General features: G+C 41.1%; 2 protein-coding genes across 5 annotated transcripts in view; one reads left to right on the top strand and one right to left on the bottom strand.

Moving 5' to 3' along the window:
- Nucleotides 1-109: 109 nt before the first annotated feature.
- LOC114597326 (protein FRA10AC1 homolog) lies at nt 110-23,607 on the top strand. Of its 3 annotated transcripts, XR_013393237.1 has the most exons (16): nt 110-248; nt 3,365-3,441; nt 4,983-5,072; nt 5,161-5,206; nt 7,075-7,151; nt 7,883-7,966; nt 8,617-8,701; nt 10,557-10,602; nt 14,978-15,091; nt 15,966-16,008; nt 16,791-16,912; nt 17,599-17,637; nt 18,648-18,732; nt 19,495-19,580; nt 20,670-20,758; nt 23,309-23,607. XR_013393237.1 is itself a non-coding variant. In XM_077930453.1 (15 exons), the coding sequence occupies exons 1-14, from the start codon at nt 231-233 to the stop codon at nt 19,535-19,537; spliced, it is 969 nt and encodes a 322-aa protein (XP_077786579.1). In that variant the 5' UTR covers nt 110-230; the 3' UTR covers nt 19,538-19,580; nt 23,309-23,607. The 3 variants fall into 3 exon arrangements, 2 of the variants coding, with proteins under 2 accessions (XP_077786579.1, XP_028585599.2); XM_077930453.1 differs by lacking the exon at nt 20,670-20,758; XM_028729766.2 differs by lacking the exons at nt 20,670-20,758; nt 23,309-23,607 and having other exon boundaries at nt 19,495-19,608.
- The window catches only part of PDE6C (phosphodiesterase 6C), a 41,552-nt gene continuing 38,020 nt past the window's right edge, over nt 22,985-26,516 (bottom strand). The window contains exon 22 of one of the 2 annotated variants that reach the window (XM_028729767.2): nt 22,985-23,579. In XM_028729767.2, coding sequence (XP_028585600.1) covers nt 23,485-23,579 — 95 coding nt within the window. In that variant the 3' untranslated portion in view covers nt 22,985-23,484. Of the gene's footprint in view, nt 23,580-23,850; nt 24,246-26,516 lie in introns of those variants that run through there. The other variant, XM_077930454.1, reaches the window with a different exon arrangement.

The following is a 26,516-nucleotide window of genomic DNA, read 5'->3' as shown; positions in this document are numbered from 1 at the left end:
CGCCGACGACTCCCAAGTCAGGGGGGAACAGCGAGCGAGCCTTCATGCCGGAGAGTCGCCGCCCAGCGCGGCCAAAGCTTTCTCCGCCCGGCCCCCTGGGGCTGCGGACGCGGTTTCCGACGGGGCTTTCTCTCTGAGGGACTCCTCCGCGGGAGGAGGAGAGGCCTAAGCGCCTCGCTTCTTCCTCCCAGGCAAAGCGAACGGGCTGGAAGCCGGGGCGGCCGCCGGAGATGAATCTCTCGAATGCGGTGAGTCGGAGCCCCTCGCCCCGGGGGAGGGAGAAGGAAACGGAGGGCCGTCGCCTCAGTGACCGGCTGGGAAGGCGCTCGCTGCGGGTCGGGCAGCAAAAATGAAAATTAGAATAATGGTCCCGAAGACTCTCCTGTGGGTTTGGGGAGAGGAGGCAGGAGGGGATCGCATCTCTTAAGGCAGTTCCGACCCCGAAGCTTGCATGCATACGTCCACCGACTCCCCGCATTTAAAGTTTGAACGTAGGAGGCTTAACACTTAAACGTTTTTTTGTTTTTGTTTTTAACGCGGTTTATATATAGGGGGTAAATTCTGCACTGGCTAGCAATGGATATGGGGTGGGTTGATGGGCACAGGGTCACACTTGGACCGAGGAGGCCTGAAGTTTAATTCCGTGGAAAAGCAACTTATTTCTCATCAGTCTTATCTCACGAAGTTTAATTTGGGAATAAAGTCGTGGGTGCCTCCCAGCCAGCTTCTTGAAAGAAGGGCAAAATGCAAATGCAAAAAAAGAATCTGGTTTATTTTAAAATGGCTCTAATCTTGTTTTCTGTACTGATTCAGCAACATTTGCGGTGTAATGTTTTGCTGCTGCTCACAGATGAGGTCACGCACAGGGAAATGGCACAGCGGAGAGGGAGAACCGAATGGACCCTCCAGATGTTGTAAAATGGGGCTCCCCCCATCCCTGGCTTTTGGGCATCCTGGCTCTGGCTGATGGGAGTCCAAGAACAGCCGGGGTGCCACTGGCTTTCCACCCCTAATGTCTAGGATTGCAACCTCAGCCTTGTGTTTATCAGCCTCACTAATTATCATAAGTGTTATGTAAACATGCTTGCTTTTGGGTTGTTTTTTTAAAGATTATTTACATACTGCTCTTTATCTAGTGATCCCAGGCCAGTCAAAAAACACACACGTATGATGAAACGTTTGTACTCCATTTTAATCCTAAATAACTATTTTCCTCTCAGTATTCACAACTGCTACTGCAAATTAGAAGAACTGTTTCATCCATATACATATTTTGAAAGGATGGAAAAACATTCTTTTTTTGCCACTTTGAAACACTATTCTAAACACATTGTCACTGAAAAATGTTAAAGGGTGCCTTATCACATAGCTACTCTAGTCTTTTTACAATTTGTATATATTTTGTATATATACAAATAGAATATTTGTATATATATGTATTTATATATTGTATATATTTGTATATATATGTATTTATATATTGTATACACCTCGGGTTGAATGTGCTTCAGGTTGAGCGCTTTTGGAGTGAATTACTTCCGGGTTTCGCCACTCGCGTATGCGCAGACGCTCAAAATGATGTCACGCGCATGCGTGGAAACGGCCGTCGCGTCTTACGTTCCATTCAGGGTGCGAACGGGGCTCCAGAACGGATCCCATTTGCATCCCGAGGCACCACTGTATACTGTAGAAACACATGCAGTTGTTTTTAAGAATAATCTGCACTAAACTGCAAGAACATGTTAATTCCTAGAGCTGCAGATAAAGAATGACAACAGAAATAAGCTGTCACTGCCGGAGGTTTTATTTATTTATTTATTACTGCATTTATAACCCACCTTTCCTTCAAGGTGGAGTACATGCCTCTCTTGCTTTCAGTTTAACATCATAACAACCCTGTGAGGTAGGTTAGGCTGAATGGCCCAAGGTCACACAGTGGGCTTCATACCAGAGTAGGGATTTGAACTCTGGCCTCTCAGAGCAGCAGGGTATTGCCAGGTATTACTGCAGTTACTCTCATAACAATGAATGCTGTGGGGCTACTTCATAGTAAGTGTCTGTCCTAGTTACTCTGGTGATGCCACGTACATAAGATGGCACTCTTGCATGCCATACTTTTTCATGCAGAATAATTATCACACCTTGATTTTGCGCTGTCTCACTATGACAGATTAGAATCCCTCCTTTTTACTCATAAGCCTAAATGAAAGTTGGGGATCATTATATCGTTTTACTGCTCTTTGATCAGTGTATGGCATTTTCTAAACCAGACATGCAATTTAGATATTAGAGGGTGACTTACTGAAAGGGGAAAAGTTCACTTTCTCCTAAATTGAGACCGAATGCTGGTGTGCATTGTGTGTAAGGAAGAAGTATTATGCAACCTTTAAAAGAACATTATGGATCCATCCTACTTAATAAATTCCAGATTTTCATGCTGACATATTTTTTTCCTGTAAATTTATAATCATGGACATATGCTTCACTGGAGAGCCACTATTGCTGATTGTGTGAAGAGAAAAACTGGAAATAGGACTCTGTGAACCAGTCCTAGATGCTTCAGTGCCTGGGTTATGGTGTTGCCTTGTTCCATCATCTCTGAATCAATTCCTAGATAAGACAGAAGTAGAATCTAGTTCATTGTAGAGTTTACTTGGAGGACTTGGTTGAAAAGGTGTTAGGACCTGTCAGTCAGGGCATGAGTAGCCAATTATGTACCTTCCAGATACTTTTGGATTCCACTCTAAAACCATAGCATAGCCAGTAGTCAGGAATTATGGGAGTTGTAGTCCAGCAGCCTCTGGAAGGCACCATGTTAGCAACTCCTGGTTTTTCCATGGTGCTGGCAGGGTGTTGTGCAAAGACCTGAGAAAGTCAGAGATGGGCTAGCCACTGAAAGATGGGCAATAACATGTAGATGGTACTAGGATCTTTTGATGCACTGGTAAATATATGTGTGCAGAGAGCCTCTTTACATCTTCTGCTCCTAGGTGAGAGGGAAGTTGGAGCTTTCCCACATCACCTCTTATGTGCTCCTGCAGTGAAACTTCATTGGAAGAGACATGCAATGATGTGTGGCTGCTGCTGTTGTGACAGTCCTCTTCAGTAGTCTCTGGAGTCAGAGACAATTGATGAAGTGCTGTTCTTATGGGGTGTGGTTTTCTAAGCAGAGGGGACATGCAGAAATCTGTTTACTTCCTCTCATCTTCTCTCTGTTTATGAAGCCAATAAGTAGTTTGGATCGGCTATCAAAACATGCTTCTTGTTCCTTTAAACTTAGTGGGAAATGATGGCAATTCTTTTAAATCAGTGTCTTGTGATCCTTAAATTTACTAGATTCTTTGTCTTGTAATTCCTCTCCCAGATCCTTGGCCATAGAGGATATGACTCTGATTTCAGTGATGATGAAACAGGAGAGAAATCAGACCAGCAGAAAAATAGGTAATGTCTTTTACTAGTAGTATTATAAGGTCCTTCCTAGGAGTGTAAATGACAGACTCCTTCATCTTCTTTCTCTCAAGCTTGACAGAGAGTGCTGTCTCCAATGAGGACCGCGGGGTAGGGGAGAACTGCTGTGCTCATCTAGTGTCTCTGTGCCATCTCATTTCTTTCAGTTCTGTGCTTCATCTCTACAAGAACAGCACTGAGGCCTAGTTGGTCCTTTAGTTTGATTTTCCCTCTGCCACATCTCAGCAGGATTAATCAAGCTACTGAATGAGAGATCAAAGCAGTCAAAGCCAGGTGGCAGCAGGCTATGAAAGAATAAGACACCTGCTGGAAGGGAATGGAGTGCTCTTGCTGCTTGATTATTATATCCTATTACTCGTTTTTGTGGCAACTAAGGGTGCAGTCCTATGCCCACTTACCTGGGAGTAAATCCCTAAACATGCCTAAATAATTTATTTATGTGGATTATTTATTAACCTAATGGTTAGTTGCCTTTCCTGTGCTGAAGACAGCATTCAAGAGCAAAAACAACAACACCAAAACCAGCTGGGGCTGTCTGCTTAACTTCAGGAGAGTAGATCAAAGAATATAACTTCCTTGCCCCAGCCTTGGCTGAATGTCAGTTCTAGTGCAACATTTTCTACACACTGGGCTGGCCTAACTGCAGATGACACCAGTGCATTGCATAGAGTGCCAGACTTCCTGTCTCAGCTGTATAAATGTCTTGGAGAAAGAACTAGAGCTTCCCTGTTTAGAAGACATGCAGCTAAGCAACTCATTGGGTTGCATTCCAGGGATAGATCTTTCATCTCTACCAGCTGCTCAGAGCATCAGAAGAGTTGTAAACATGTAGATGTAAAGAAGTGACAGACATTAAACTTGAAAATAAGAAAGTAGTTTCCTAGTTAACTCTTGTAATGTTGCTCAGATGTCAAGAGAGGGATGCAATTTGATTTGCAGAAAAGAAACCTTAGTGAGCTTTCTTTGCATGGTAGTCCTTTAGGAGCGATTCCTATGGAGAACTAACACTCAGTGCTAAATATCTAGAGATATGCTGGAGTTTAAACCCATATGAAAGCTGCATGTTCCAATCTGTAAGCCCCTGTTCCTGATCCCAGATGTCCGAGTACTACTTATTGTTATTTAGGAATGTGGACTTTGGGGTTTTTCTCATGGGCCAACACAGCTTCCTTTACCCAATAAGTTAGAGATCAGTGCCTGGAAAATCCAGGGTCAAGTCTGACTCCTGAGGATGATCCATTGGCCTTCCAATTGCTAATCCAGAAGCAAGAGAGGGGTGTAGAGGAAGCTCATGCTGTCGCAGTGGGAGTTGCTGGCCCTGCTCTATGCCGTGGGGGGTGGGAGGCGAAGGAGTGGTGGTGTAGATCAACCTCCTACTTCCCATCCCTTCTCCAAGTGGTCCAACTAATTATTGACAGGGGGTAAGCCTTTCTTTTAACACTAAGTTGCTGCTCTGTTTATATGTATTTTCATCTAATAACCAATTCTGTGTGTTTCCCCTCCTGCATGATAAGGAATGAAGATGCATTACTCAAAAAGCCCTTCCAGAAAGAAAAACAGAGCAAGGTGGCCCACAGACATGTGGCGACAGATGAATGGGACAGGTACATTGCCATACTTGTGGAATGTTTTCCGAACAGCATTAAGCACATGGCATGTAGACAACTAGAATAACGTTGTTGTTTTTACCAGGGAAGAAGCAAGAAATCAAAGATTTCATTTCCTAGCATTGGATGCTGTATCCTTTAAATTTGCGTTGATGAAGAAACAGTTCTTCTTAATTTTGAGAAGAAGAGGAAACTTCATGAAAGAGACCTTTGTTTGAGAGGTTGCTTCCTTAGGGATAGGGTATAGGATTTCATTTCTCATGATCTAAGAGAGGAATTTTCGCTGAGCATAGTTAAGTACCAGCCATTAAATTTGCCACATATATAATCTTGGTTATATGTAAGTTTTTCTAGGGAGCACTCTTGTGTCACAGTGTGGATCTCATTGCTACAACCTGCCAATCAGGGCCCTTGCCTATACCACCTGCTAGAACAATTTATTCCTTCTGAACTCCCAACAGAAACACCAACTTGACTTGACACAACACAGTATGATCTGGAGCAGAACTGACAATATGATGACCTGAGAGGGAGTCATTGAGTGAGATTGAGCTCTTTAGTAATAGGTGTGCTGCTTTTCTTCTCCAGGAAGGTGCCTGAAGGCTGTCGGAAAGAACAAAAGAGGAGGCAAATGGATTGCAGCTCCTTCTAGTGAGCCTCAGTGCCCTTTTCTTGTTACAAGGAGAATTCAGCAGGTGTAGCTACTGCAGCAGGTTGAACAGTACCAGTTGCAGTCAGTAGGGCAGGTGGGGTAGCATCGCTCACCTGGCTTCTAAACAGTGAGCATCTCTGCCAGTTGCCAGGAGGAGAGCTCAGTGTGGGCACAGTGGTGGAGCCACTCTGATGCCATTATGCCCACAGCCACACTTTGCATTGGGGAACCAGGTAAGCAGTGCCACTACACCACCACCACAAGTGCTATTGAGTATGACATAAAGCCTTCCTCAATTGATTAGAAGAACTAACTTGGACGCTCCTATTTCTGTTCTTGCTGTCTTTTAAGACAACAAACGTGTGGGTGGAAGAGAGGTATGACTCCAAAGCTGGCAGTGACCACTTCACTCCTGATACCTCTTCAATGAAATGCGGTGTTAATAGTTGAATAGTTTGTGTCCTTTCTCGGAAGGATATTCCATTGTTTTGCTTTACCTCATTTGTTTTGGATAGCATTCCTTGTCTGTCATGAATCCAGCTGATGGGTGGATTGCTTTCTCTATTTACATGGAGCGGGGTGTCCTTAGTTCAGCTTCATATATATTAGGCCTGTGTCAGCAATAGTGTACAAAGTTCAACTGTCTATGCCTTGTCTTGTAATATTTAGTGCTATATCCTAGGGGCAGAGTTCTCTGTCTATATTTGTATACGTGCTGTGTAAGTTAGAAGCTTGATAAATGATTTATGATACCATGATAGCATGGCTGAAAGCCTGTTGCTTTATTGACAAAGGAAGCAACACTTCTAGGCGGCTTTTATGTAACCAGTTCTGGGACAGTTCTAAAATAACTAAATATTCTGCCCCCACCCCTGCAGTTCCTTGCCTGTATTTATTGTGTTGTCCTTGGTTAAAAATAACCAGCACAGAAGAAGCCTGTGTCAAAAAAAATTGTAAGACATTATATCGGGAATTACCATATTATGAGTATTTTCCTTGTTCAGTATTTTCATCAGATAACTACATCATGAGGTCATAGTGCTAATTTTGCCAATTGCACTGTGGTTGGCACTTGTATGAAATGGCCCAAATTGGAACCTTCCAGTGTAGATTTTATTTTGGAATGGTAAAATTTTGTCACTAGATTTGCCAGTCTCCCCAACTTCTCTCTTGCAGAAATCTTTGTCTTGTTCCTTGAGTGGTCCTTCAGATGCTGTGTGAGCCATTTCCAAATTTGCTAGGTGTAGGCAGAGTTCTTTCAGCAAAGGAACAATAGATTTCCAGTTATCTTATTTCTTTTTTGGAAAGCAGGAAAATGCTGTCAGCAAATTCCTTAATTTTTGTCAGTATGCAAGACATAAGAAAATGGTCAATGACTATATTTTGTACTACGGTGGCAAGAAAGAAGATTTCAAACGTTCAGGGTGAGTACAAAATAATTACAGAAGTCTGTCTGCTTTCAGAAGTTACTAAGTCTGTAATCTTATGCATAAATAATAGAGAGCAAGTTAAAGTGAAATCACTGAGGGCGTACTTTTGAGTAAATAGGAGTGGGCCGTGCGGAAGTAAACTCCGGATAATTCAGGAGTGCTTCACATGTTACAGTTTACTTGCATCCATCCCATGCTGTTGTTTGTGTTGGGGAAAAGCAATACAGTGATATAGTGCATAGTAGGTGTGGGGGGGGGGGAATCCCACCCCACAGCCATGTAAGATGAAGGCAGAACATCTCATTTGGTCTTGAAGAGACCAGTGAGCCCTGCACAGAAGAGTGGCAGGAGGGACGGGTTCCATGTTTTCCCCAACTCAGTTGGGAGGCAGACTTAAGGCATTTTACAGCCAGCCAAACCTCCCTCCCCATTGGCTCAGGCGCAGAAGTTTCTTATGTCTTTCCTGCCTCCATCTCCTCCTTGCTGAATTGCAAAGTGTTCCACCCTTTCAAATGCTGCATAAGGGCAGGGACAAACATTGCTCATTGTGTATTTTGTATGCATTATGTGCCACTTTGGACACCGATTTTTCCGGAAAAGTGAGCTGTAAAATGAAACTGAATGTGTTAGAGATTCTGAAAGGAAATGCAACAAATGAAGAGAGGTAATCTTTTTTTTAAAAAAATCATTTGATATCTGATTGATTTTTATTGATTTTTTAACAGAGAAAATGACAAGACTGACCTTGACATTATAAGAGAAAACCACAGATTCTTGTGGAGAGAGGAAGATGAAGCTGACATGAACTGGTAACTTGGGCTGGGATTGATCTCATTTATTTCTCTCTTGTATAAATACGTTAATTCATACATATTCTTTTTATGTAAAATGGCTTGATAAACTTAAGGAGTCTAATTGTACACCTTTGTGGCTAATAGACTCATGATGCGAGTAAGTGGGAATTATTGTTGTGCATTGCCAGTTAAAAGCAATCTAGTGATTTGTTTTTAATGCTACAAAACAAGGCATCTTCAAAGCTGTTTCTCAGCTGTGTGTTAGGCTGCAATTCTATACACCAGATGTGCAGAACTTGTGGCTCTCTAGATGTTGTTGGGCTGTAGCTCCTCTCATTCTTTACCATTGGCTATCCCTTATCATGCTAGCCAGGACTGATGGGAGTTGTCCAACTGGCCCACCAATTCTCTTCACCTCTATATTCACTATCCCCATTTAAACACAGGGTGGTTTCTGCATAAATGCATAGGATGTATTTAAAGAAAAGGCCCATTGAATTGTGCTTTTTCTTTAATTTTCTGTGACAGCTGTACATTTATAAAACTACCTTGCTAGTATTCCTGCCTTTTTAATATAAGATAAAAAGATAGAAAAAAACTTCTATCTTTTGCCCACATTTGCGTTATCTAACCAACTAACCCATAATAATGTCTCCATCTTTCAGGGAGAAGAGGCTCAGCAAGAAATACTACGATAAATTATTCAAGGAGTACTGCATAGCAGATCTGACTAAATACAAAGAGAACAAGGTACATGCTGGACAGATTTTGTAACTCGGGGGCTGTCTATGTTCATCCAAGTGAATGTAATCTCTCTTAAGGCAATGTATTCTATTGCAGAGACTATAGGTAGAAACATAGCCAGTATCTTAACACCTGTGGCGAATAATAGGTACTGTAGAGAGAATGTCTTGGTTTGCATGTAATCATAAGCCAAAGTATAGCCTAGTGTGAACACACAAGAATGCAGGTTCTCATGGAGGTGACTGTGGCTGTTTTATAGTATTAGAACTCATGGACATCCTATGAAGCTGAATGTTGCAAGATTCAGAACAGACAGAAGAAATAGTATAGTGATACCTCTGGTTAAGAACTCAATTCGTTCTGGAGGTCTGTTCTTAACCTGAAACTGTTCTTAACCTGAGGTACCAATTTAGCTAATGGGGCCTCCTGCTGCCGGAGCACGTTTTCTGTTCTCATCCTGAAGCAAAGTTCTTAACCCGAGGTACTATTTCTGGGTTAGCGGAGTCTGTAACCTGAAGTGTCTGTAACCTGAAGCATCTGTAACCGGAAGTACCACTGTACTTCTTCACACAGTGCAGGGAGACACTATGGAATTCACTCTTAGAAGCTGTAGTGATAGCCACCAATTTGGATGGCTTTAAAACAGGAATAGATAAATTCATGTGGAATAATGCTATCAGTGGCTACTATCCACAGTGGCTCTTGCTGTGGGTTACAATTTTTACCTGCTTGCACCTTGCTGAAAATGCAGAGGCTGAACAGGACTTTGGCACAGACATATGCATAACACTTTGGCACAGACTGTTATACATAACAGTGCTTTGTCTATTCCTTGTCATTTGATGATAAAAAGGGAGTATAGCTAAGTGGCCAGTATGTTGGATCTAGATCAGCCAATTGGAACTACCAACTTTTCTGTACAGTGTTATTTGCAGTCTTTTTTTTTCCAAAGCAGGGTTTTTTGGAGAGGGAATGCCCTTGAATGAAAGTACACATCGTAGTCTTATTCACTACACAGCTTTTTAAATGGGGTATTGTGAGAGGGGATGGCAGGGCGAAGAGGTGGTTGACCCCAGGAATGTATATATCCTGTATTACTTCCCCAGAGTGCTCTTTTCACCTCTCTGTCCCCTACCTGCACAGACAATTTATACCATCTATATTTGTTACTGTCTGTTTTGCTGGTTCTGGAGAGGCTTGCAGGTACAGATCTGACATGGCTACTCATACAAAGGAGCCTGGGGTTCCTGTAGGAGTTGGAGGCTCTCAGATAGGCCTTGATCCCAGCAGTCACCTTCACAGGTTTCCCCTGCTCCCAGTTAGTGTCATGCATCTAGCTGGGTATTTCACTGGCACCCCTGAAGCTCATGATCACCTCATTACCTGCTCTTCTCCTGGGACCATGAACAAGTTGTTGACCTCTGTGATAAGACATTATGAAAAAGTTGGAATGGACAGTGTCTCCTGAACAAATAAAAGGTTATCCTGCAACTTGCTGCAAGATTTAAATGGTACAGAGGAAGTACGGAAAGTTGGATTAAAGTAAATACTTTGAACTTATAAAGTGGAGGAAGAACAACCTAGAGTGACACCAGAAGCAATTCCAGGCGAGGGTGGATCTTACCAATTCATATTTTAATCATTCCTATTTCTGGCCTACTAGCAGTTATCAGAGTCTATGAAATCCATTCTTGCCATTTTCTGTGGAACACATAGCTCAATATCATAATAATTCAGTGATAGTGAACTAGAAAAATAAAATTGCAATACCTGAGGCATAAGAGAAATATCGCAGTTGCACTGGATGCACTGAATGTGTAAGTGCAAAATACTTACTGCATGTCTTTTATTCTTCTAACAGTTTGGATTTAGATGGAGACATGAGAAAGAGGTTGTGTCAGGAAAAGGCAAGTTGTTATTTTTTTTTTCCTTATTGTGGTTTGAATTGTAACTTCTATGAGCAGAGTTCTGTTCAGAGGATGGAGCTTCCCGCTGCAGCCCCTGTCCCCAATTGTTGTTTGCCAGCTGATAAACCTTCTGTAACATTATGAGACTTAGTGTGGAAGGGTGCAGCTAGGAGGGGATTCTCCCTTGGTCTTTATGCTCATATAGGGATCTTTGAGATCCAAGCCTTTTTGAATGAATGTTTTTACTTGTTCTCTCTTACTTATTACATTGTCACATAATGACTATTTTTTTCAAGATATACACGATAACATGAAATTAGCTTATATCGTTCTGTCATGGCACTTACCATCTCTAGAGTGCTTTAATGATCTGGGTGGAGAATATCTGAGAAATAAGCTTAATTTCATTTAGTATGTATTGTTTCCAGAAGCATTTGCTAATACAACCATAGGTAGTAAAGTAGACAGGGCAAGAGGACTGTTGATACCAACATGACTTTTTTTGTATGTCTCACTCCTTGATTCAATCCTTTCTCATGCCTGCCTATTGATGCAGGCTTTGGCTGGTAGAGTTCCCCTTTCCTGCTGTAGCTCCCTGTGCCCCCACAACTAAGTTGGGCCATCCTCTGGAGCTGTGTGGGTGGTGGCATAGGGGCTGCAGGGGTGAGGAGAGATTGGTAGAAGCCGCGAATGCAATTTTCACCAGTGGGAGCTTCTGCTGGCTTGGAACCATAGATACTTTGTAATTTATAGAAAGTTTGAAGATATAAATATATCTGATCAAGTTCCAATAAACAATGTATAGGAAGCACAGCTGTGCTATGGCTAGCTTCTTGTGACAGCTTCTTGTTCTAGCAATGCAGTAGTCCGCTAATATATATTCTGCATTTATTTATTGTTTCTCAATTATTATTTTTGAAACCATAGGCTGTCTTCACAAAGACAGCTGCAGTTGCCAGCAGCTATTAGCATAGATCAATAATATAGTTCACCACTAAGGGGTGCAAGCATTCAGCAATTTTGTAAACATTTCTAGATGCAGTTGTGTAATCTGTTTTGCAGAACTTACTCTTGCAAAACATGTTTTGTATATTATTTTATTAACATTCTCAAATCAAACATTATTCTGATTTTGCATACATCTCAGCATGGCAATAGAAGCTGTTTAAAGCTTCTCCCAGCCCAGTATGTAAGAAAAACAAGCAGCAGTGACATTAATTTTCAAATGAAATTTTCTTCTGAATTCTGGTTTGGCTTCCTAGCTATCATTTAATGAAACAAGTTGTGTTTTCCTTCCATAACCAGGTTGAGGTTGATATAAAACATTTTCATTGTAGTTATTTTGATGCCAGACGTTCTTGGAGGAAACTGATTTTGTAGATCCATTTCAGTCAGGGTTGAGGTCTGCTTTTGGCACAGAAAGAGCTTTGGTCACCCTGTATGATGAAATCTGTTGGGAGAAAGACAATTTTCCTTGACCTCTCAGTGGCTTTCAATACCATTGACCATGGTATCCTTCTAGCGTGGCTGTCGAAGTTAGGGTGGGGGCACTCCTTTATGGTGATTCCCGTCCTACTTAGATGGTCGTTTCTGGAGGGTGACGCTTGGGAAGTACCAAGACCCTTCTTCAGACCCAGGGAGCCTTCAATGTGGGGTTCCTTCAGGGTTTGTTTTTATCCTCCATGCTGTTTAATACTTATATGAAGCTGCTGAGTGGGACTATCTGGAGGTTTGGAGTACGTTGTGAGCAAAGAGCTGATGACACACAGCTCTCCTCCTCCTTTCTATCTGCTGGTGTGGCAGTGGATGTGCTGGACCACTGCCTTACATCAGTAATGGACTGGATGAGAGCCAACAAACTGAAGCTCAATCCAGATAAGACTGAGGTGCTGTTAGTGGGAGGTTCCCAGATGGATGGGAGGTTGCCTGCTCTTGATGAGGTTGCACTCCCTCTGAAGGAAGGCTCAGGTGGCCTCAGTGGCGCAGAGTGGCTTCCATCATCTTCAGCTGGTGCCTCAGCTACGCCCCAGATAACTACTGTTGCCTATGCTCTGGTATCCTCTAGGTTAGATTACTGCAGCACGTTATACGTAGGGCTGCCTCTGAAGATGGTTTGGAAACTTTGGCTGGTGCAGAATTCAGCACCCAGGGTGCTCACCAGGGCAAGACAGTTTGAGCATATTACACCTATCCTGGCCCAACTGCACTGGCTGCCAATTATTTTCTGGGCCCAATTCAAACTGCTGTTTTTCACCTATAAATCCATAAACAGCTCAGGACCACAATACCTCAAAGACCACATCTCTCCATATGAACTGACCCATACCCTGCAGTCATCATCCAAGGCCCTTTTTCATGTGCCTCTTCCATGAGAGGTCTGGAGGGCAGCAAAACAAGAAAGAGCCTTTTCTGTGGTAGCTGCCTGTTTGTGCAATGCTCACCCCAGGGAGGCTCACCTGGCGCCTTCATTTCTTATCCTTAGGCACCAGATGAAAACACTTCTCTGTAACCAGGCCTTTGGCTGAGTAAACATTATATGGCCTTTTAAATGTGTTTGTGGGAGGGGGGTTATTGGTTTGTTTTTGTTTTATTATGTAATTTGTTTTTGCATTTTGCATTTTTACATTGTGAAACACCCTGTGATCTTCAGATGAAGGGTGGCATACAGATTTAATAAATAAATAGTTATGCCAACCACAAACAGGAACTATTGCGCCAAACCACTAGGACGTAGACGGGGCCCAATGACTCCAGCAAGTGAGTTAAGAGACACAGTACGGCTGAGGGTGAAGCATCCAGAGATACTTGCCAATCAGCTGTCAGAGAAGATTCCTCCCTACCACTAAACAAAGTGATCAGCCTAACCCTTAAGTGACTTAAATCCCCTCTTCCAAGGTTCCCCAACGGCTGTTTTGTGCCACAGCAGCTCAAGCCTCTGAGGGTCCTTAAATATATTTTGATTCCTCCCCTCTTAGATTAAGAGCTCTGTTGTGTCTAAAAATCAGCCTATTAATCAGACACATCCTTTGTCTCCCTTGTGCATATGATTTGAAGCATGGGCTACAATCCCAACCCATCACCATCAGCCAGAGTTTTAATGCTGGCATCAGATTGCTGTAGGTGTAAATTAAAACAAAATACACCGTATTGATTAAACAAACAAACCAACCCTGATGCTTCCCATTTGTGTGTTTTGTATAAATATTCAAATGTTCTTTTATCCAGGGTTGACTGTGTCTCTTAATTCATTTGGAGAAGTAAAGGAGCAGCAGCATTCTGTGCTCTTTGGTTCCTGCTTTAGCATTACGGTTGGTTTTGCACAGCAGAAGTGAAGTATCTGAGGACACTGTCAATCCATTGGTTAGCAGCTTAGGCAGAACATTCTGAGGTTAATCTTTCAAAAACAGTTCTGGAGGTGAGCCTATTAATACAGATAGTTACCACTCGCTAGGCAAGGGGATGTCTCATTTTCCGAGAGGCTGTATGTCGCTGGTACTACACACGGGGTTAGAAACACAACAGAGCCAGTGAAATCAAACGAGATGTTGGGCTTTCATTCGTGGGACATGCTGAAACAAGGCTGCCACATGCTGTGCCCGTTTCGTTCCTGAAGTTCAGCATCCTAAGAAAGACATGCACAGTACAGAGTCCAGCTATGCATCCCTATGAGGGGTTTTTAATGGTTTGTTCTGAATCGCAGTTTGGGGTTTGTCACTGGTGGGAACTTGACTCCTTCCTAGGCATAGCAAGGGCTTCTGTCATGGGGCAACCCCCTCCCCCCACATGGCAGAGTTGCTTTCTGGCCCCCTCCAGCCAATGAAATAGGCATGCTGGTTTAGGATTGTGCACTAATGGAATGATTTCAATATATTACTCATATTTCTCAATGTCTTGGATTTTGGGCCATAGAAAGGTATGGGTATGGCATCCCAGGGCCATCAAATGATCATGTAGAACCAAGGAAACAGTGTTATTGCACTTGCTTGATCTTTCAATATATTATTTTTCTTCCCTTGCCTATGCAAAGTGCTGGAAATTGCATCTGATTTAGACTAACCTTATCTTCATTGTAAATACCGCATGAAGTTATAATAATAATATTTCCCCAGCCACTCTGGGCAGCTCACAGCATATATCGAAACATATTGAAACCTTAAACATTAGACACTTCCCGATACAGGGCTGCCTTCAGATGTCTTCTAAAAGTCAGATAGTTGTTTATTTCCTTGACATCTGAAGGGAGAGTGCCACTACTGAGAAGGCCCTCTTGTTAAATAAACCTAGTAGTAGTATCCTTAACAGTTAACTTAATTGTTAGCAACTTACCTGGGGAAAGATAAATTTAGTGCTGTTTTCTGTTTTGCCTGCTTTCTAGGTCAGTTTTCCTGTGGAAGTAAGCACTGTGATGAGAAAGAAGGCTTGAAGAGTTGGGAGGTGAATTTTGGTTACGTTGAGCATGGTGAAAAGAAAAATGCACTTGTTAAATTAAGTGAGTTCTAACAGTGAGCTTTGATTTTTATTTAACAATACACTGCTTAATTTTAAGAAAACCTCAAAGTGGTTTAGTCGGCTAATTATAAATGGATGTGGCCAGCTGAATTATTACTGTTGATGTTCACTCGGGGTAGAAAATTACATTAGGACTTTTATAAACGCCCATTACAGTATTTTTTAAAGTACAGAGTTCACAAAAGGGGAGTGCAGTCTGGATCCATTCCAAACCAGCTGATTTCTGTAGAATGTGGATTGTTTGGCTTTGCTGAAAACCACCTTCTGCGGCAAAAGAGGAGGTGAGCAGGCAGCAAATGAGCCCAACCCTTTGCTCAGGCTCATCCCTCTAGTGGTTAAATTATGTCTTAGTGTTGTGTTCAAAGGCCACCAAAGATTTCTTTGGTTGAACAACAGGGTAGTCCAGCACATATCTACTCAAAAGTAAATCCCATTGAGTTTGGTTATGCTTACCCCCAAGAAACTGGGTATAGGATTGCAGCCCCCCAGGGGCAGAATTCAGCATAGCACTAAGTGGGAACAAGGTCTGCTCTTTCTATGAGACTTTCCCACTCTCCCCTGTGTGACTCCCCCATGTGCCCTAAACCTGTCCTGGGGGTCCCAGCAACGCTCCAGAGGACATTTGGACAGTGCGGATGGGAGGAGAGTGAGGAAATTCCTTCTGTGCGAGCAGACCTCATTCCACACACACACACAACAACAACTTAGTTGAAAACCACCCCGAGTGACATGCTAGACATGGCAATCTTACAAAAACTGAAAGCATTATGGGGATAATTGATGTTAGATATAAAATTTATGGGGATAATTTAATTCCTCTACATTTAATTCTTCTTTTCTTCCTCTTTTTAAAGGGCTTTGTCCCGAATGCTCTTACAAATTAAACTTTCACCACAGGTAACGAAAGTACAGTCTTTGTATATATGTTTGGGTATATTGTGTTGTATGCACAATGCTATGTCGGCGGGCTTATGTTTCCTCCCCTCCCCTTGGTGTATTTGCAACATTGCAGGGGATCGGACTTGATGACCTTTGGGGTCACGCCCAATTTTACAATTCTATGATTCCATGATCTGCTCCAGTGAGTTCCTCAACAGATGTTTGCCACAACCTGAAATTATCTTCCTCTCCTAAGCAACTGTTTCCAGCTTTTCCAAAACTGAAATCCCAGCTGTTGGATTGGGGAGCAGAGCCATGAAACACCTTTTTGCTTGTCCAGTTAGCAATATACACAAACGGGAGTCTGCTTGTGTATGCATAAAGTCCCCTCCTGGGATTGGGGAAACGTGTATGCATGTTTATTGACACTTCTTCTACTTTCCTGGTTCAAGAACTGATTGATAGCATTACACAGTTCTGGGGTTAAGCTTTTATTCAGGTTACACTCTGCACATTTATGTTCAACTAAGATGTGGCCCTTTTTTGGAAGCAGCTGAGTTGGCTCAAACCTTTCCTCTTTTATTAGGGCATATAGGAAACATATCTTTTCTTGCACAAAAAGCATCCATGCTATGTTCAAATTGATCAGTTTCAAAACATCAAATTTACTGATTTTTTTCAGGGTTGGCTGTTCAGGAATTATAAAGAGTCCTTCCCCACCCACTATATATTTCTGTAATATTTTTGTTGCTGGATAAACACATTGATGGAACTTTTAACATCCATTCCCTTTTATAAAGGAGGAAGGAAGTCAAACCAACGAAAAAGCGAGCAAGCACAGAACAAAGCTCCAAAGCTTCAAAGAAAACAAGATTATCTTCACCTCACAGACACAAGCCAAAGAAAAGAAAGAGCCATAAAGGTAAAAGAAACCTTTATGCTTAAAGCAATGTTGTTTTAAAATGTTAACATTCATAGTTGAATGTTTGACTCTACATGTACATTTCATGCTTTGGAAAACCGCTAGCCGATTCGACTCAGGAGGATTTGTGTGCCTGTGGGATTGCAGATCACATCCGGTTGTGAGAGGAAAGGACAAACATGGGAGGAAGAGGGGAGCTGGGAAAAACGCCTGGTCTATTTCCTACAGGTGGGAAGGTTTCCCAAGTACGTTTGAAAGCAAATCTCTCTGTCCTGGCTTCTAACCTGACATTTCAAGCCAAATCTTGTTTCATGTGGTTTGCAAATTACAGTTGAGGGTAGAAGGAGAATTGGTGCACAGGAGGCCTGGTGGAGGAAGCAGCCTGTTGTCCGATGAACTAGCCTTTATGTCATCCTGGGTCACTATGTTTATGTTGGACATTTAGCAACATTTCATGGTAAACTCATTTACTGAAAACTGACATTTAGGTATTAACCAAAAGCATTTGTTATATATTTGAGACTTACTAGTTAAAAACCATAATTATTATTTTTTAGCATTTCTCTCTGGCCTTATCAAATGCCAGGAATTGCTAGGTAGATGTTGAGTTTCTAACATGATATTTGTACATGTATTTTAATAACCAGACGTGTAACTAACATAATTTTAAAAATGTCTCCTTTCAGATCAGTCATTCTTAGAAGAATCAGATGATTCTGACAAAGGTAACTAAATTGCAGGTGAAATCTTGATTTTTGGCTTAAAGGAGTGGTGGGCCCATCACCGCAGCCACATTCCTGCTGAGCATGTCAGTCAAAGTGGAGGAGAGGCAGGCAGGTCCCTGGGCCAGCCTGGAGCCTGGCCTCCTAAACGCTTGTGACCCAGATAGACACATGTTGCCCTTTCTGTAAAATGCCGGCAAGAAGCTCATGCTACCAGGAGATTTTCTACCCCAAGTAAGCATTAAGTGCCATGCTCCAACTTTTTTTTTTTTTAAGAAGTACTTAGGTGCTGCCAGATGCACAAAGATGTGGATTGGGGGCTGCATTTTGAAAACACATTCAAATGTCCATTCCACTGAACGCAATGCAGAGTTGATAGGTGGCAAGAAAATACATTCTGATGCTCATGTGGAAGTGCAGAAAATTACAGTTTGTAATCCAGCAGCTGATAGGCTGTCGGGACCCAAACCACATTGGCTATTTAGTTGCATTGCATCTTTTGCCTTGCTTAAAAAAGATACTTTGTTTGGGATTAGGAAAAGAGGTGATAAACATAAGTCATTTAAACCTGCAACAATATTTGTTCCTCTTATGCCTTCATGCAGTTGGGCTGTAGCCCACAAAATAACATGCCAAAATTACCTGTTTCAGAAGAAAAGCACACCATGATTACAAAGGGATGGATTTTAAAGAGGAAGAGTCTTTTTCACAATGTTGATATTGGAATATAAGCTAGCTAAATATAGTTGCAGTGTATCCATAAGCCTGTTGTTCCCAATTCTTCTCCTGTTTTAATATTTACAAAAAAATAGATTGAGAATGTTACCTTCATTGGATTGTGAATGAGACTTATTAATAAAGAAAATGCTTTGAGATTGTTGTTGTTTCTATATTTACACCCCACCCATCTGGCTGGGTTTCCCCAGCCACTTTGGGCAGCTTACAAACATAGTTTAAAATGTGACATTCCTACAATCATTTTAAATACTACTAAATCACTCTTTCATTCACAGATTCTGTCAATAATGATGAGCAAGATGGTCCCTCAGATGCTGATTTTTGGAAGGGTCCGCCACAAGAAACTGAAGAGAAAACACGGTCAGTTTTTTGATGAGTAGCTGTTTGTTTTAAAACGATGGTGCTTATTTAAAATAAATATAATTACGTCATTTTCCCTCAAATTGGTAACAATTACAGTTAGCCTTTATGGGCAGATGCCCTACTTCAGTAAACGAAACAGAGAAGAAAACTCCTCTCTGTAAATTGCAGACTTATTTGGAGACTTAGTAAAATAAAATTTGCTCTGCCTCTAAAAGAGGGAAAGTGGTGGGCAAATCACATAGTCAAAAATCTATCAGCCAGGGCCAATCATACAACAGGGTGAAGACAGACAGCACCAGCCTTAGAAGGAAGGTAACAATTGGTGTCTGGGAAGTTCAGCAAGACATTTTAAATGTGGGCGAGGATGCAGTTTGGGCCTCAAAGCAGGCAGCACCATCCTTTGGAAACATTCCCCTTAGATTTCAATCTTCCCGTAGGTTTCTCAGTTTTGTTTCAGCCATTTCGCACATTTGAATGATCTAACAACCCTGGCATTACTGTTTGCGCACGTGTTATCTATTTGCAAGATTGGTACAGCACCTCTGCCATGCCACCATAAGTTGTAAGCATTATTGTAAGCATATGTTTGTTTAACAATATGCCCCAATAGTGCAACGTTTTTGTCAGCACAGACCCTGCCAGCACACCTAAAAGGTGTACCACACCTTGGACTGAAAAATGTCCTTGTGAGTAAATGAAAATGACTGCATGCATGCCCCCCCCCCATGCTTCTTAATACCATTTGCTATTGTTTTACAGGGAAGAAGAATTTGATGAGTATTTTCAAGACTTATTTCTCTGAAATGTAATGTGGAAATCTGGAACTTCGTGGATCATCAAAATCCGTAAATAAACATCAAGCTTCCAATTTCATACCTGACTTTTCTTTAAATATGGTTTTAATTGCATAAGAATTATCCAGCACAACTTTTCTTCACAGGCTCACTTAGATATCTGGCATAGGATTGTGTGTGTTTTTTGCAGTAGTTTAACCTAAGAGATTATTTCCATGTGATATACTACATTCAAAAACTATAAGATTCAGCATTCTTTGATGAACAGGTTAGATTTACAGCAGCTGATTAATGTTCACTTCAAAAAACAACAACAACAAACAAATATGCAGAGGCAATTTTGGGGCCTTTTATTGCTTTGTAGGTCTGCATTCCTCAGAACTTACCCAGCATCACTGATACCTTCCTCTTCTTCCTCAGCGCTTCTGTTTTGACTCCAATCATATTAGCAGTCAGTTTGCTATTAAAGTTTGCTGTTAGAGGGAATGCTTAGGTTTGGTGATCAAACGTGAGACTAGCATGAGCGCTTGTATGGCTAGCTATTTCTGAAGGATAGATACGTAAGACTGGGAACTAAGTTAACTGTCACATTTTGTTTTAATGAACGAGGGAGATGGCTTGCCTTGGGCAAAGGTACATGCGGCTTAAGCATTATCCATGATTTCTGATCCCCTTAGCAGTGAACGAACAGTAATCTTCCTTTAGAATGTAATCCTGAGCAAGACGAGAACACACAACCCTTCAGCCTGGTTCTTTCTCCCCTGTTCAAAGTACAACATATCTTAAATCCATTTTACCATATGCTTCTAATAAATAATATGCTCGAAAATAACTATCCTGTTTGGTCCCTGAGCAATGTGAAATAAGGTTTAAAAAGAAATTAGCATATTTTTGCATGACATTTACATTTAATTTGGGGGGGGGCGCGGAACAATTATATTTAAAGTAGTGTGCTTATCATTTTGATGGCAGACAATTAAATATGCCAGGTAATAAAAGACCAGAAGTTTTCAAAAAAATAACACTAATTGAACATATTCATAATATATTCATGAATATGTTTTTACCCTGGTGTACAGCTTGAGTGAATATTGGAACATCTCTATACACATTTAATATTATTTCATTATATTTTTTCAGCATTCATGCACACAGAAGGAAGATAAATCATTAAGGGTGTCCTTGAATAGCAAAGAAAGGTAGCTGTCTATGTGTGAAGGCTTCTTTAGGTAAGAAGGTGGATTTAAAGGTTAAATCTTTGCCTTCTTGTAAGTTTGGTTGGGAGCCAAATCCAATAAGCAACAATCAGCTTGCATCTGTGTAACATGTCTCTTAGGGCTTTGGAAGAGTCCACTACGATATCTGCTGTTTCAAACACTATAAACTGTCCATTGTCGAGGTCCAGTTTTTCTTGTAGGTCTTTCCAGTGCAGTTATAAAAAATGGTCAGTACATATTTAATATGCTGTTTTTTGTTTTAATACAAAGTATATGATCAACAGCAACCTTAGTATCTCTTTCTTGTATCTATATTTAATACAGAAAAATAATATAGTTATATATTTTTATGGCATTGTAAAAGTCTGCATAAAATATTTGGCCCAGTAATCAATAATCAAACAAATGATAAATTTTAATGAAGCACTGTATCATTGGGTTACTCTTGTATTTTGTATAGCTTTGACCCTTTTCAGAAACATTTTTGTAGCATGTTTAGAAGTTTATAGAAAGCAGGTGGTGTACAGGTGTATTTGCAATTCTGCCCCTAAGGTATTTGCAACTATTTGGACGTATAAAAACAAAATGGCTGGCTTAGCGAAACATCTGATACTAAAATGATTTGAGGATCATAGTCGTAGCACATTAGAAAAAATTGTTGCAGTTGTGTTTTGATTTCAGTAACTTAGTGCACAGCAGATAAAGATTTATCAATGAAAGATATTTCCTTTGCCCATAGTGATCAAGCATACTCTGAAAAGATAAATAGATATGGATTGGATGCTCAATGCTATGTAATGGCCAGAGTTTTCCATATACAACATCTGTATACGCACATGGAGTTAAAACTGTTAGCTTAATTTGCATGGTGGTTGAGGCTTTTCGGAAAAAAATGCTGATGACAGGGAAAACTCAAAAACAAATGCCTGTGAGTTGCATTCAGGCTTTTAGATTTTGGCCAAAGTATTTACAACTGGGTTGAGAAGGGTTTTGCATTGTTTACTGAGTGAGAATTAGTGCTTATTCAAGGACTGAGCTTGGGTTTTGGTGGGGGGTTGCTTTCAAGACAGATGCCCATTTATAAACTACCCTTGCTGATTTGAACAGAAGAGGCTTGGCAGATCAGGCAAAGGCTCATCTAGTCTAACAGCCTGTTCTCACAGTAGCCAACCAAATGCCTATAAGAAGCCCACAAGCAGGTCCAGCCACTGGTATACAGAGGCATAATGGCTCCAGCAGGGGAGGCAGAACATAGACATCTTGGCTACTAGCCATTAATAGCTTTATCCTCCAGCTAAGTGGATGGTCATTGTACATTGTGGGGAAATGAATTCCATATGCACTGAGTGAAAAAGTACTTTCTCTTGTCTATCTTGAATCTCCCAACATTCAGCATCATTGACTAGCCCCAAATTCTAGTGTTATGACCGATAAAATTGCTGTGTTTGTGTGATTTGTTAACAGATAGCCTGCCTTCTCACATACTTTTTACCGCACGATTCACTTTGTACCACAAGGCTATCATGGGAAGTGCCAAGTTATGTGGAAAGGGCATGGAAACAGGAATACTGGTGTGAAGATGAACAATATACAGCACAGGTTCCACCAACGTGATCTCAGGTTTCAGATTGTATCTTTTCAGTGTGGGAAAGAGCCACACTACAGTAGCTCCCACACTGCAGGAGTGATTAGCAGAACACAAGAGTTTGTGTGTACATGAACCTTCCATTCATTTCAGTGGATCCAACAGATCCACATATGCAAAATAATGGGCAAAGATTTACTACCTTCTTTTAAGAATAGGGCAGCTTTTGTGGATGGGATTTCTCCCTGTCTGCTCTGGAGTGGGCTGAAGGCTGGTTGTGATCTCTGGGAAATTGGCAAGGTTGTCTGATTCTCGGATAGCTCATAGCATTAACTAACAGGCTTCCCCCTCTGCAACACCTAAGTTAAGCTTCTGAAGCAAAGCTTGGGTGGGGGACCAAGAGTGGACAGAGGTGCCTTGTCATTATTTCTGAGCACTCGTCCTCCCTCTTGAACCACTATTTTGCATCTGGCTCTGGTTGGTGAACCTTGGTATGCAAGTAAAAAAAGCAAAGTCGATCCTGCGGGCCTTAAGACTGCTCACCTCTGCACTACAGCTCCTGCACCCATTGAAACTCTCTGGATCAAGGTGTATATATGCATGTGCAATAGGTCTGTTTATAGGCACAAATCTGATGCTGGAATTACAGCTACTAACATGACATCTGCTGCAACTTTATTTGTAACAGTACAGGGAAAAGAAGATAAATAATTCCAGATGAAAGGGCTAAACATAATATAAAACCTATTGTTCTCCATTACTAATTATGGGATTACAAGGTGTGCAATGTAGAGATGCTTATATGAAATTGACAGAAAATAGTGTAAAAATCCTGACAGTTCGCAGCTTTAATTCGTTTAATAAAAAACATTCTGTATAAATTGAGGATGACAGCAACCCAAGAAATGAACCCATAATCCACTTGTACAAATTAATCTCTGATTATATTTCATCCATTCGTCGTGATTTTTTTTCAGTTTCCTCCCAATGCTGTCACTGTTGATTCCACTGGAAATGGCAGACAAGTAAGGACTGGACTGTATGCTACTTTATGTTTCAGAGAAATCCCCAAGCTCACTGAAGATCTTCCTAGATTTCTTCCACTGTAGCAGAAATATTGTCCTTGATGTTTTTTTAGTGCCATTGAAGTCAGTTATAAAATTGTACATGTTTTTGATTTGCCCTCTTCTCCTCCACCTCCTCCTCCTCCACCACCACCACCGCCGCCTCCTGCTGCTGCTGCTTCAGCTAATAAAAAGCAGAAAGCAAAGGGTTATTGAGGTGATGTGTGTGTGTTTTAATAGTATTCATTAGGTGTTTTACAGGTGTTTACTTTGTGGCATGAAAGCACGTGTGTTTGGCCATTTTAAAGCTCAACACATTATCAGCAATTGTGCCATTTGATGAATAACCATTTAGCAACTTGATGGCTAATAACCAAATATTATTCACCTAAGGTATGGCACAATATATGAAAACTTTTCAAAGGACAAACACACACTGAACCACTCTTCCTGGAAAGTTTCAGCAACTAGGTATACTTAACTGCATTGACAAAACTGTAGCTGATGAAAGGTCTTCAGACAGAAAATTAAATCATAGGCCGATATAATCCTCCAAATTCTTTGGGAGGAAAAAATGTGGACCTTTTTTTATCCTGAATACAGATGACATGGGGGGGCCCCAAAAACTTTTATTGAATCTCAAAATCAAACCCTAAAACTACTTTTTTTATTGCTTCCAACGTCTTTCAAATGATTCCACAGGTTTTAATTTTTCATAGTTTTTCTCTTTGTAGTAAAGCAAATTGTTGCTTTCTGGTTCATGTAAATTAACATAGCAACATTAGAATGAAAACTTACATTTGAAAGCTGTGGATCACCATGCTACTAGGTTATTTTCGACCCTTTCCACCTGCATTGAAACACGTCACATGATCAGTGGCCTAGCCTCTAGAATGTTTACCTAAAATTAACAGCATGATATTCAAAATATTGATCTTAATTTTTGTAATATCTCATATCATCCTGTTTATTTTCTGTTCTGAACTTTCCACTGTAGTGGTTCAGCAAATAAAATTTGTTTTTATTTTGAAAGGCAAGCATTCAATGCAGCATCACAACCAGGTGGTCCAAAGATATGAGTGTAATCCAAATCATATACAGTGGTACCTCGGGTTACATACGCTTCAGGTTACATACGCTTCAGGTTACACACTCCGCTAACCCAGAAATAGTGCTTCAGGCTAAGAACTTTGTTTCAGGATAAGAACAGAAATTGTGCTCCAGCGGCGTGGCGGCAGCAGGAGGCCCCATTAGCTAAAGTGGTGCTTCAGGTTAAGAACATTTTCAGGTTAAGAACGGACCTCCAGAACGAATTAAGTACTTAACCCGAGGTACCACTGTATTGAACTCCGATGGTAAGCCTACCTAATGTTTCAGGATTGCACTGTTGTATCAGTGAAGTATCTGAATGGTCCTTACATGCCTATATACAAAACTGAAGTGTTTCTACTACTCTACAATTTTTAGACCATTGATCTCTTTCTATAAACACCCTGATTTTGTGAGCTTACTGTTTCACTGTAACACTGTAATGACTAATAATAATCCTTGAATATTTTACAGTCTATTTTAAATACATCCTGCCAAAAATAATATTTTCATAGCTTTTAGAGGAGCAATCTTTCCATGTTATCTTGTCTTCACCTACTTTTATAAGATGCTTTTTAAAGGAGGCTTTTCTTTTTGATATTAAAATTAGCAGATCAGAGGACCAAAGACCCAAAGCACTTTCCCAAACACATCCACATTTTTCACAGGAAGAGAAAAGGCAAAAGCATCTCATCATTTAAAAGAAAAAATGAATTGTGTAGGGTGCCAATTTCTATGTCCTTACAAACCAGCTTAGCTGTTGGCCCTGATGTAGCCCTAGCTATGTATCCACAAGGTATTACCACATACCTTGTTGCATGGGAAAATGTACAGGCACAATGGAATGCACTTTGGAATATGCATCTTATTCAAGGCAGTCAAGTACAGATGAATAGACTTTTTCACTTGCACCTGATCCTATACTCTTAGTTCCAAATCTAGTAAGTGGTAAGCCTGTTTATTTATGCAGATCTCCTTAGCAGGATTGGGCTGACTGTGTTTTTATGAGTCTTGCTAATAACTTGGGAAATATCAAGTCCAGAAGGCAAACATGAACGTGAACTTGTCGTTGCAGCTGGAGTAAGATACAACAGCATTTTCTGTTGTTTTTGGCAAGGATACTATTTGTTTTGGACTCAGGTTTGTGCAAGGAACAGCATGAAAACAAAGTATTGTATCCTCATAGGGAACAAGGCATTTAAAAAAAGTTATGAAAGCATCACAAGATGAACTCGATTCAGTTGCTCATGCCATTTTCCTTTTCCTTCTGCCAAGACTCACTTCTTAAACTTAGGCTAGAAATAGATGTCTAGTTCAACAGATAACAACACCAGTTGATTTCTCTAGTGTGTAAAGGGAGATTTTGCTAAGGATTTTCCAACTTGCAATTAATGCTACTGTGACTCTTCCACTTTCCCCACTAACAGCTCAATCATTTACATATCTGCTCAGAGAAGTAAGTTCCACTGAGTTCAATGAGGCTTCCTCTGAGGTAAGTGGATATCAGATTGCAGCCTATACAGCAGCTAATGACATGGTAGGACAGAGGCACTTAGGCAACCTCTGAGCACGTAAAATAGATTGAAGACACACACACACACATTGGACAATTCTCTTCCTTCTCCTTCTACACGCAGGTGCTTTTTTCTCTGCTGAAACGCTTGGGGAAACTCATGGTGGGAGGGAGAGTGTACTACCTTTTCCCCAGCTTTCTCTGCTGGCTTCCTCCTGCACACTACATTTGGCAGGACTGGTCCGGTATACTCTCTCTACAACGGAGTGCTCATCTAGCATTTGCAGTGGCACCACAGTTTCCAGTGACCTCCATTCTCAGGAAATCAAACCTGAGGTTTGCCTGGCACTCCTGAAATCTCTTACCACTCAGAGACTGGGGCACATGTAACACAGGTGTTTGACTTGCGATTGTGCTTCCTGGAAGATGAACTCTGAGCAAAAGGTGTACTGAGCTAAGATAGTGAGAGTAAGCACCAGGCGACTTGGTGTTCCAGCAGCAAAACCAGAGGTCTCTTCT

Source organism: Podarcis muralis, chromosome 6, assembly GCF_964188315.1.
Source record: "Podarcis muralis chromosome 6, rPodMur119.hap1.1, whole genome shotgun sequence".
In the NCBI taxonomy this organism is placed as follows: domain Eukaryota; kingdom Metazoa; phylum Chordata; class Lepidosauria; order Squamata; family Lacertidae; genus Podarcis; species Podarcis muralis.
This window is presented reverse-complemented; position numbering and strand designations above follow the sequence as displayed.

What these genes read in the sequence shown, in the direction of transcription:
- LOC114597326 (XM_077930453.1), top strand. An exon ending in GATGAAGCTGACATGAACTG is followed by an intron (nt 7,967 to 8,616) that starts GTAACTTGGGCT and finishes TCCATCTTTCAG; the next exon opens with GGAGAAGAGGCTCAGCAAGA. An exon ending in AAATTAAACTTTCACCACAG is followed by an intron (nt 16,009 to 16,790) that starts GTAACGAAAGTA and finishes CCTTTTATAAAG; the next exon opens with GAGGAAGGAAGTCAAACCAA.